General features: G+C 46.1%; 1 protein-coding gene across 1 annotated transcript in view; it reads right to left on the reverse strand.

Annotated features, from left to right (window-relative positions):
• The window catches only part of ERICH3 (glutamate-rich 3), a gene marked incomplete at both ends in the record, with an annotated part of 8,431 nt that extends 2,189 nt beyond the window's left edge, over positions 1-6,242 (reverse strand). The window contains 5 exons of the mRNA XM_010009671.1: positions 186-250; positions 2,196-2,382; positions 3,567-3,747; positions 4,398-4,610; positions 6,087-6,242. Of these exons, the coding sequence (XP_010007973.1) occupies positions 186-250; positions 2,196-2,382; positions 3,567-3,747; positions 4,398-4,610; positions 6,087-6,242 (802 nt within the window). The remainder of the gene's footprint in view (positions 1-185; positions 251-2,195; positions 2,383-3,566; positions 3,748-4,397; positions 4,611-6,086) is intronic.
• Between the last annotated feature and the right edge of the window lie 6,143 nt (positions 6,243-12,385).

The raw sequence follows: 12,385 nt of genomic DNA on the forward strand, positions 1-12,385 counted from the left end.
CTTTTTCATTTCTTGTTTTCCGTACTCCCGCTTGGTCTTCGCTTCATCCTCAGCAGTTTCCACACTTGCTTCATGACTTGGCAGGATGACTAACACTGAATTTCTTCTTGATTTCTGCTCAACACTGCTTTTGCTTGGCTCACTGCATGCTCCACCTCCCCAGAAACCCACATACTTTTCCTCACGGTCCTCCTTTACCTTCCTCTTGGGAGGGGATGGCTTTTTGTCCAGACCCATTGCAATGATGCACCTAGAAAAAACCAAGAAGTATCACGCTTTTCTTTCTGTGAAGAATGGAAGGGCAGCAGGTGCAGTGAGCTGTTCAGCCATTCCCAGCAGCGAAACCTGGTACCTCTGTGCCTCCGCACTGCCCCTGACACAACAGGGGTAACGACTCGCTTGGAGAAGCACCCTGAAACCCTCAGGAGCTCCACTAACACAGATGCAGTCCTTGAAAGAGAAGACAACTAAAGTGTAAACAGATTAAAAACAAAATATAAATTATCATTGATTTCAAGCTACACCAAGTATGAAGATAGAACCACTGGGAAGGCAGACAAGCTCCAAGTCAGATGTGCACTGGATCCAGTTCCTGCTGTAACACCCATAAATTGGGAACTCAGTAAAGTGGGAATTCGGGTTTTGTGGGTAAGACTGTGTTTGGGTTTTTTTATTTGTCTGCTGGGTCTAACACCTGTGGGGGAAGAGGGAGATTGAAGTTGAATTCTTTGCAGTGTCTGTTCTGTTTTTCCTACCTAATAGCAACCCAAATAGCTGGAAAATAAAGCATTTTGGATGACCTGTTGAGGCTGCTCCTCCAGTATAAAATGGAGTGACAGCCTCTGTGTCTTACGGTTAGGAGGCTCATACAAGAGACCACAGCCCCTAATCCTGATTAATGTCAACTGCAGACACCAAGAGCCACCCTACAGCACTCACGGGTGCCAGGACATCGTGCTGTATGTAGTACAGAGTCAAATCGCCAAGCAGAGGATGAAGCTGAAACTGGAACTTTCAGTGTAGCTAATCACAAGTCTCTCTAGTAAACCATATTTTCCTCACAGACAACTGTGTCTTAAAACCTTTTTCCTTTCCCTGATTGCAATTCCACTCACATTCCAGCTGTTTGTGAACTACTGTGAGACATCCTACAGTCACCCAGTCCACAGATGTTTTAGTTCTGAGTGAGCACATAAAACGTAAACCTGATGATTTCTGGAGGGTCCTACCTTGCGGTTATTCATTCCTGGTATTTTGCTCAGGGACTGAAGCAGTTCTGCTGGACCTAGGCCAGCACAAAACTCTCAGTGCAAGGAGCACAGCATCAGTGTAGAAATCACTGAGGCATCACCTCTTTGTGAACCAGAGAATGAACCCATCAAGGCAGATGAGCTGGGATCTTTGCTGAGAATTGGAGTGGGTACCGAATGTGTGGAGGTGGTGCCATATTTGAAGCAGAAACAAACACAAGTGCATTTGATCTGAAGGAGACGTGAAAATAGTTGTCATGTACAGGGAGAATCTGGTTAATGGAGGTGGGTTTTAGTCACCAGATAGGGTTGGCTGGGCAGACAAGAGACAGGAAAACAGAGATATCATTAAGAATAAGCGGGGAGGTGGGACAGGAAACAGAGGCAACTCACGAGGAAATTATCCAACTCCTGGAGACCATATTAATTCAGAAAACTCACCTCAAATCTTTCTAGATATCAGACAGAAATGGAGATTTGGGCATTTCCTGAGCTCTGGAGCCAGGAGAGAAAGCTAGTGGGAGGTTCCCTGTTCAGAACCACGTCCGATTTGAACTCAGGTCACTTCCACTGCTTTGAACATACTAAGTAATACATGAACACAAATCATGTCCAGTGTTAGACTGAAGTCAAAAAAAAAAAGGCACAAGAGAGAAGGCTTGAGGCTGTGCTGACTGACAAGACCCCGTGCAGCCACTGCCCACTGCTCTGCGTGCTCTACAGGGTGACTGCACAGAGGCAGCTGGCTTTGATGGCATCCTGGGCCGTGAGACTCTGAGGGATAAGCTCCATTCTGCACAATTCAAGGGCACTGAGAAACAGGCCAGGTTCTACAGAGCTCTGAGGTGCCAGAGAAATGGAAAAAGAAACAAAGGAAACAAGTGATAAACTCTCTAAAAATGGGGCTGCTGAGTCCTTGTGTGCAAAGTGCATTTATCCCCGTACCTGTAGCAAGGAGATGCTCCCTCCACATGGAGAAACGCGAAGAATCCATGTCTGCCTCCCAGCCTGGAGCACTTCTGATGCTTGTACTCACAGCAGCAGCTCAACCTGTCCACTTGTATCCCGTTGAGAAAAAAGGTGAGGCTGAATGGGAAACCATGGTGCCTCTTTGAGACGAACTGAAAGGTCTCTGTAATCACAGAAAGGGTTCAGAGAAAAAAGTTGTGCTGTAGTGGCACTTACTTAGATAGGGCTTGGAGCAATCTGCTCTAGTGGAAGGTGTCCCTGCCCGTGGCAGGGGTTGGAACTGGATGAGCTTTAAGGTCCCTTCAACCATAACCAGTTTGGGATTCTATCATACTGTCAGTATTGCAATGGTTGTATCTCACCTGCATCACCACTAAAGTACCCAACCCTCTGAGGTCAGGTACATGGGCTCTCAGTTGATAAAACTCTACCTCCTCCTTACACAACAGCCTTGTTTCTTTCCAACCCAGAGAACCAAGCTGGACACACCTGGGACAAGAAAATACATCCCCAGTTTGGCCACTCACTGCTACAGTGGAACAGAGACCAGAGCTCCCGCCCAAAAAAAAGTGAACTCTTGCCTTAGGAGGGTGCACATTGTGCACAGAATGTTCAGGATTCACAGAACCATAAAATCATGGAATGGTTTGTGTTGGAAGGGACCTTAAAGCTCATCCAGTTCCAACGCCCTGTCTTGGGCAGGTACACCTCCCACTAGCTCTCTCTCCTGTCTCCATAGCAGAGGTGCCCCATTGATGCACCATCTTCCACACTCAGTGAAAGTGCAAACACAGACACAGGGGGTTCTGTAGCTGGAATGAGAGGTACAATCTGTGGAATCACTCTTCCCTGCACGTGAAAATCTCCCAGCCATTTCCTCTTTCCGATTTCCCACAACACAAGTCACCTTCTCTTGGTGTGATGGAACTGCATTCACATAGAAGAGATGGGAATGGGTCTCCTAGTATGTACTTTTCCTTGTGGAATAATAAGCAACATCCACCAACGTACTATAGCAAGTCAGAAACAGATAACCCCTCTTTAAGGACAGTTCACTGCTATAACTACTTTATTAACAGTACATCTTTATACAAAATTAATCTAAGCTAGAGCATTTTAAATCAGTTCTCTAAATTCCTTCCACCATAATTTGCAAAAGTAACCTCAGTTTCAATCATGAAACAGTAGATCCAGATGTAGTGTGGAGGCAGATGGTATAAAACCCCCTGGAAGCATAGATCTTGACTGAGCTCAGCTGAAGTCAGTTTGACACCACATCAGTATTCTAGCCCCCCCAAAAAAGACGTTGCCAGCATCAATATGAGCAATCTGATTGTCCACCCTTACCTCCTTCCAGCAGCCTGCCTTTATAGACACAGAGGTTCTCTCCTCCACAATGCTGCTGATAGACTTTGATTTCATCCCTGTAATCAGCATCATCGTGAGATAAACGCACGCTTTTTCCCAGGAAGATCATGGTAACGAGGGCATTGCTGCGAGGCGAGGACCGGGGGATCCCTCCAGCGGTCTGCAGCGGGATGGACACAGAGGGTGCATCAGCCTCCAGCTCTGACACAGGGGAGCGCCGAGGTGGACGTGCTGCATACACGGAGGCTTCCTGTCTGCGACGCAGGCCTTTTGCTGCTTCAGCTGGAAAGCGGTTTGTAACGTGCTGAAGGGCAGAAAAATGTTTTGAATTGAAAATCCATTGCATTGAATTGCCAAAAATGTCAGGACCACGTTTCATGACCTACATCGTCCCTCCCAGCCCTGGGTTCCTACAATTGCCTTTACAGAAATCAAAACTGTCTGGAGATATACTGTAACAGATGAAGGTGTCACATGTGGAAGGCATTTCCTATATCCCTCTGAAGTTCTGGTACCAGAGATGGTCAGAGCAGAAGCGAACTGGCTAATATGGAAGGGTTAAGTAAGCGTTCCTACAGGTTTTTGTTCAAGCATATTTTTACCCCTCCATTGATCAAAACACCAAGTGTTCTAGTAGAAAGAGATGGGTGGCAGTTAGATATTTTAATAGCTATAAATTCTCTTTCTTTCAAAAATTCAGTGAATACTTACGCAAACTAGTTACACACATCTTTCAGCACTGGGCAAATACACCAATAAGGAAGGTAATATGCCTCTACATGAACAGAAAAGCAGTCAGAGATGACTCACCTTTGCTGGAAGTTGCTCTGGATCACTGGGTGCAGTGGGGAGATGAAATCGTCTCCCTCTGGGCACCCCCTTCCCCTCTGCGTTTGGGCCCCTGTTTTGCAGGCGAGGAGGCGGCACTGGCATCACGTAGTTGTTGATGGCAGGGAGTTGATATGGGGATACACCAGTCACATACTCCACTGAATTCAGAAGTCTTAACCCAGTCCTCTCCTGCTGCAAGACATTTAACCAGGTTAAATAGGTACCGAGCACAATGAACCAACCATGCTCGGATGCTCTTTACATTTAGTAACACACATCCTTCTAGAACAATTCTTTCACTTGGTGCCTGCAGTTTTGTTCATGAAAACATTTCTGTGCTAAAACCCTTCCTTCTAATTTGCAAAGCGACAGGCAGACAGCTTGAAAATGTCACCCTCAGATATGTATGATATCATATATATATATCATATATATATGATATATATCTGGTTGAAGATGTCCCTGCTTTTTGCAGGGGGTTGGACTAGATGTCCTTTGAAGGTCCCTTCCAACCCAAACTATTCTATGATTATATAACATCATCCTATGATTATATATAAATATATATATATAACATCATAAACCATGTACTGCTTGTAACCATGCAGAGTCCTGCCCACAAGCAGGTAGAAGACTGCACAGCTCCACAGCACTGCAGCACTTTCTCAGCACCCAAATTCCAAAGCAGTCAGAATCTGCCAGCAGTAACATCATTTGGCATCGATTATACAAGAAGTGGTTCAAAAGGCTACTTTCCCACCTGTGGTGGAGGTTTAGTCCTCCTTCAAGATGAAATGCAAACAGAGGATCAGGGCCCTGGAAGGCAAGACATCTCCAGTGCAAGTGCTGCATGCTCTGGGTCTGAGCTCTGTGTCATCTTCACAACCCGTGACTGACTCAGCTGTCCTGTCAGTAGTGGGCACTAAAGAAACTGTTCAAATCGCCCATAATTTGAGTATACAGAGATAGGGACAACAAATTCTTGCAGAAAGGATCATGACCGTCACAATACACAGCAAATGCACAGCAGAAGGGAGCTATTCATACAGTGTCTGCCAGTCAGTGGCTCCTGGTCACAGTCCCCTTCCAAAACCCTCCAGTCCCACAGAGCCCCTAACACAAAGCCCACTACAGAACATTTTTCTAGAACAGAAGATAAGGCCAAATCTCAGCTGAAAGTAACTGTGTGCACATGGAGATCATATTTGGCTACTCCAACACACTCTCATTCTCTAGACCCACTGGTGTCCTTAGGAGGAGGAAAGGGGGAAAAAAATTAAAAAAAAGGCTTTTTTTGCTACTTTGCAGCTGCAGATGAGGATGAAAACTTGTAGGATTGTGTGAAAATATTCCTGAGTCATTGGTGTTAACCAGGTGCCTCCCTCTCTACGTAACAAAAAGTCTATGTAGAGGGAGAAAATTTTGCATGCAGAGAGATTTTACACTATAAAAATATAAGTCACCAGATTTTTCCTCACTGTGATCAAGAACTGGGCATTAGGTCAGTAAAACAATGTCTTGAAAACTAAGGGGAGGTTAAAAATGGGGGTTTAAATGCAAGCTGACTGCCATTTGGAAGGCATGCTGCCTGCAGAACTACAGTACCAAAGCAGTATTACAGAGCTGTCCCCAGCATTAGGTCATTTTCAGAATGAAACGTGGTCTTACCCCAGTGGCAAACTGCTGGTCGTATCCCAGCACATGGCACTTCTGGTTAGAGCTTGAAGTCTTTATTAGAGACACCACTGTAGCACTGTTGCGAAGTGGCTGGAGGCGAGGGGGCTGCTGCATGTTTCCTGGAGCTGTATTGGGTCGCCAGGAAGTCTGGAGAAGGAACAAGGAAACAGCCATGAAATCTCAGTGCAGAGCTTCCAGTGCACAGCAGCAGCAGAGAGGGAAAACAAAGAAAGCACCAAGCAAGACCTTGGGAAGGGATGAGTGACTCTCAAGCACCTTCAGGAAATTACCTTTTCTAGGCTGTCCCTAAAGAGCCAGACCCCTTCAGACATCTCTAATTGAGCATCCAAAAACTGGAGCACCCAGATTAACTCTTGGCCATAAACACAGGGTTTGCTACTGGCTCTTCACAGTGCAGCCCTGAAGCAAACACAACGAGCTCACAGTAGCTGTAGTGGTGTGCCTGTTTCAATGGCTTCAGCACATGGACACTGACAGAATGCATGACACAAGCATGCCTGGGTTTGTTCAACATTCAGCATTTTCCTGGCTTTTTTATTGCATCTCTTCCCTGTATACCCTTCAGAATACCGAGTTCAAATGCTGTAACTGAAATGCTGCTTGGCTGAGTTAACTCACCATCCTAGAAATGTCAGGCTCCATGGACTGGTGATGAGGAGGAGGGCGTCCACCACTGCAATCACAGTGTCCAGGTGCCCTCTGTGTGGAGAGGGGAAGGTCAATCAGGACTGGAAACCTCTTTTCAGTCTGCACCAATTATTATTGAAAAGGAGAACCAGCTAAAAATTAACTATATCTTTCACCTTTCACCTTAGACTTCAGTATCATTATATTTCAAGGGTGTATCAACATTCCTTCTCTGCCTATTAACAGGCAGCAAGAGGCTTCTGAGCCAGAGCTCCAAAGCACTGCCTTCTGGGGTGAGCTTTAGTCTTACTTCACCCTTCAGCTCTGTTTTCTGAAAGACCCTCATTGCTTTCAGGATCTTACACCATGTGTAAACTTCCCCACAGCCCCGCATTCATTGACAACACTTGGAAGTACTGACACTGGCCTGACCTAGGGTGGCAAGGCAGATAGAAGGGAAAGATTAAAGCAGATTTATCACAAAGCAAAGCTATTTTTTTCCAAGGATCTGATGTTCCATTCCTGCAACATCAGCTTCTTGAGATTCCTCTTTAATGGCACAATCTTGCAAAGAGGAAATCAGCCTCAAGTGGGGAAGGATAAGGCCCTAATCTGGAACAACCAGGGCAGTCAGTGCTCTAGAAGCAGCCCAGATGCCCCAGGTATACCTGCACACTTCCAACTGTGTACCTATAGCACATGGAGCAGTGGGAAAACTCACCAGTTGTGAGTGACCAGCTGGTTCTCCAGCCACTAAAGGATGGAGCCCATAATGATATCTTGGAGCAAGTGGTGGATGTGGGGAGTGCATAGAGCTGGTGCCTTCTACCGATCTTCTGAACTGCTCCACCTAAAAGAACCAAAATTCACATCTCTGAGGTACTACATACTCTAACAGCAGTGCCTGAGCCTGCCTTCTGTCTGTCCTTCAGTGGAGAGCTGTGAGATCAGCTTGTCTGGACCCGATGGAATACCTGCTTAAGGAAGGAAAGGAAATCATGGGGAGAATGAGAGACGACAGAGAAGACTTGTTCCCACCTCTGATTCATTTCCCTGTAGCTCCCTCCAACTGCTGATCCCCCCAGACTCAGGTCATCTGCCTGTTTGTATCTCTGAACTCTTGGTTTGGGTGAAGGTCTCTTCAACATGAGTGCATCTGCCACTGCCTTGCTTTGGCTGCTGCCCCTTCCTACCTTTTCTCCCCAAAAGCTCCACACTGGGCTGACTGCCCTTCTGGAAACAGATAGCTCTGTCTGTCATCCCCCCCTGCTCAGTCACCTGCTTTTCTCCTTTCATTTTAGATGAGCTACTCAGCCCAATTCACTGAGCGTATGAGGTGAGACTTTTAAGTTACACTGCGAATTCCAGCCAGGTTCCTGCTCCCGGTGTGGCACCACAGCAAAGACACAGGTCATGTATCTGCAGGCATCTCCCTTACACTTCTTACCGAAGCAAGTTTTGGTTTATGTTCCCAAGTTATCCAAGTCCAGCACCCCTTGGCAGGGTGCCCGATTGCCGCTGCCACTGCGGTGACTCTCCACCAGCAGCACTGCAGTCAGCAAACAGTGCCTTTGCAGTTACCACAGTCACCAGTGGCTTTCATTTAAATCTCCTTTCTTTACCTGATGAATTGCTCAGAAATGTGTTATTTAAAATGAAAAAGATCTGACATTGGTTTTCAAGTGCTCATAGCAGCAGCTCGGTTCTGCATGTGTTCTTCTCGATGCATGGAGGCTCCTGATGGAGAAATAAGATGTTGTGTGTATTTCAGCCAAGATGAGAACAAATTTTCCCGTATGAGTCCAAGTGACTTCATGGGGAGAAGAGCCATTGACCTCTGTGGTATTTCCATGCCTCTATCAACTACAGAATCAAGCTCTACCTACATGACACCAAAGTGAAGACTTCTGAAGCTATTTTTCATTATTCACATGCTGGTTCTGCTAAATATCATGTTAAGAGGCAAAGGACTGAAAACGTGAGCTCAGTGCTCATTGTGTCTAGAATTACCAGAACTGTGACATGTGTCTTGAATTATTCATCCTGCTCCAGTTCCCTATTTCAAAACAGAAACAGTAGAACTAGAAAAGGTAAAAAGTGACACAGTAATGAGAGGCCTGGAATGGCTCATGTATGAAAGATTCAACAGACAGAGGGTCTTCAGCTTGGAAAACTGAGAAAGAATATGAAAAAAGTATGTGAAACCACACATGCCTTGGGAAAGGAGAACAGTTATTAACTTTTTTCATAACAAGAATAATGGAGCATCAAACAGAACTGTCAGACAGCAGATACACTAATAATTGTGCACAAATGCAAGGGAGTGCCATTTCATAAAACTCATCGTTAAAATCCACAGCCAAGAACACTGCAGAACCAAATAATAAGTAGTTTCAAAAGGAATTAGGTACAAGAAGGGAAGTTCCTGAACTGCTGGATATAGGAAGGATCATCCTCTACTTGCCTGGTTCTCGCACTTTTTCCATTCACATCAGGGATGGAACACTTGGTGCAGTGAATCTCCAGCCTGACTCATGGCTGTTATTTACCACAGGACAGGAGCACTCAAGCCTTACCTTGACTTTCTGCACCCTCTCCTTCCGCACAGAACTTTCAAGTTTCCGTTTTATTTCCAGTTGATGATGGCGCTATCAATGTAAGAGAAAGAGAAATCTCATTAATAAGCATTATGAGATGAAAATGAAGGTAGAAACACTTGCTTCTGTTCTGCTTATCACCTGCCTGCCTCCTGGTCATCACCGTCATTGAGCCCTACTATAAAACTACTACTGATTTAATGCATTTGCATTACATCTGGGTATATTAACATTGGCAAGGGAAAAACTGAGCATTTGTAAAGTTGTAGGGACCAGCTCCATTCTTGACACATACCAGGAACGTGCTATATTGTGTACTTGGCTAAGATATGTAACTATCTTGTCCAAGATAACTCTCTTATCCAACTACTTCATTTTGACTAGAATTTTTTAAGCAAACTATCCCTGTGAATATCATCCCATAATGTGACAACTGCCAAAGAACAGTAAGTGAGGCAGGACAGTGTATGTTCTAATGTCACTGTGGTTTAATAGTTACAGGCCAATGAAGGTTTCATGTGGTGGATGTCAAGCACAAAGACTGTCCTTATTCCCAGCAGGAAAGAGCCTTTCAGGGGAGCACGAGGACCCAGCTATGGCAAACAGTCCAGTATGAGTTAACAGCCACTGGCTGTCAGCAGGGAAGCAGGTGGAGGCTGGCACATCCCTGGCAAACACAAACCTCTATGTCAAGGACCTTGTGAAATATGGCGCGAGCCAGGCACTCCTGTACGTATCTCTGGTGATCCTTCCTCAGAGCATTTAGCCGGTATTCCTTCTCAGGTATTATTCTTCCACTCCTTGAGATCTGCCACAGACAAATATAATGTAACTAAAAGGGAAAGGACAGAATAAAGAACGTTTTTAACACAGTACAATTCCCCACAAAGACAGCCTTCTGCTCCCAGGTAGTCACCACCTCTGCTTCTGCACCGGGCTGGAACTCGCCTCCCAGCAGAGAGCTGGGCTTTCCCTCACCCGCCACATGAAGAGAACGGCAGCAGCAGGCACATTTCCTGACAGTGGAGGGCTCAGCGTTAATCGTCATGGGCCGTTGCCCAGGTCAGTGGAGGGGAACTGAATGCTTGCCTTCCTCCTGTGCAGGGGTTGCACTGCCTGGGCTGAACAGTCACACCCAGGAGTGCTGGTCAAACTCACCAGTGACAACACATCCCTCTAACAAATGAATGACAGAACCACTGTGGTCTGACCTGTGCAATGGTAAAAGAAACAGAGCATGCTTTTCCTTATTCTATTCTTTTTTTTCTCAGAAAAGGGAACTTTCCAATCTCACCAGTCCTGATCTCTGAAGATGTCTTCTGATCCTGGCGTTGTTGAAATATCCAACCAGGTGTTTGTCTGTAAGGCTGTTGTAGGTTGCAAGAAACCTGAAATAAAATCAATACAGATGCATATAAAGCCCTTGACAGCCAAATTACAACTGCTTAAGTTATAAAGAGCTACCCAAAAGTGTGCTGCACAAAATGCTGCCTTGATGAATCCCAGTGCTTTGTCAGATAAATGCCCATTGCATTATGCAAAAGGAACATCTTACGCATCTGGAAGCTTCATATCAGAAACAAGCGATGTCTACACAAGATACAGGAGCTCAGCATCAACCAGCGACCACCGCTGAGGCGCAGGGTCCAGAGAGCCCGGCCCTGGAGGTCTCTCTGAGACCGGTGATGAGCGGACCCTCGTCAGGTCTCCATCGTGCCACACAGGTCCCGGCTGAGCCCAGCTGGCACAGACCCAGCCCCCTGGCCGCGGGCCCTGCAGGATACCCGGGCGTACAGCACGCCGCCAGGAGCAGTGTCCCAGCACACCAGCACCCTGCCCCAGCACACGGCAGTGCTCCATCCTCCCCTCCCGCACTGGTGCAGACGCAGCGGCTTCTGCGGAGACTTGTAGGAGTAACTTGGGCTGGGAGGCACCTCCAGAGGCCAGAGAATCATAGAATCGTGGAATGGTTTGTGTTGAAGGGACCTTAAAGCTCGTCCAGTTCCAACACCCTGCCACAGGCAGGGACACCTTCCACTGGAGCAGGTTCCAACCTGGCCTTGAACTCCTAGTTTTGACTTAAAGTGTCCAGAAGTGGAAGTAAGTGAAAGTAGGTCAAGTTTTTGACACTCTAAATCCATTCACATTTGTAAAATGTATGCACTCAGACGCATGGTGCCCGACACGTTCAGCTGAGCCCCAGGCTCTCCAGGTGTGAGGTTTTAATCATACAAGAGGCTGATCTCTTGTTTCCTTTGGCTTTACTTTTAATGCCACTGTACCTCTGTTACGTACCTTCCAATGGGGAAATTCAACAAGTGTGCTCAAGGAAAGAAAGAGCAATTGAAAAATAAATAGAAGGCATCATGGATTTGCAGGAATTCTGCCTGGGGCTTCACAGTAATCTCACAGGTTGCCTCCCAGCACTAAATTAAACCTTACACAAACAGTCCATCTTACCCTGTTGCACATGTTGATTAAACACTGGTGCTGTAGCAACTGTTCTTCATCACTTTTCTAATCCACTCTTTGCATTTGCATTTGAAGCCACCAGATTACATCAGTTGTGCCAAGTATTGACTTATGGTTATCACTGGCAATTGCGTACGGAGGCAGAGGAGAAACTCAACTCAATTCCTCTTCATTTACTGCCTTCCATCTAATATTTCACAGACCATGTAACTAGTTAAACTGCAGCTTCCACCTGAGCGCAGCAATGCAGCAACTTTAGATTCAAAGATGCCTCTTTACATGCACTGTTTTCATGTGAATTATGAACAGGTTGGTCCTCAAAAACGCTGAGTTAAATTCAAAGTTCAAAAGGGTATTGGAGGAAACAGGAAAATGTTCTGGGCCTGAACTAAGACCCATTAAACCATTGGAAAGAACTCCTGGAGTGGGTCATACTGGTACTACACGTGGGCTGGTCCCACATCCCCCTGGAGGATTCTGCCTAGTGGAGGTGGGTATGTGGAGGATACTCTGCTCTGGTGAGAACCCCCCATGGAGTGCTGCGTCCAGCTCTGGAGCCCTCCATAAAGGACA

The sequence above is a fragment of the Nestor notabilis genome, unplaced genomic scaffold, assembly GCF_000696875.1.
Source record: "Nestor notabilis isolate BGI_N333 unplaced genomic scaffold, ASM69687v1 scaffold30612, whole genome shotgun sequence".
NCBI lineage: Eukaryota > Metazoa > Chordata > Aves > Psittaciformes > Psittacidae > Nestor > Nestor notabilis.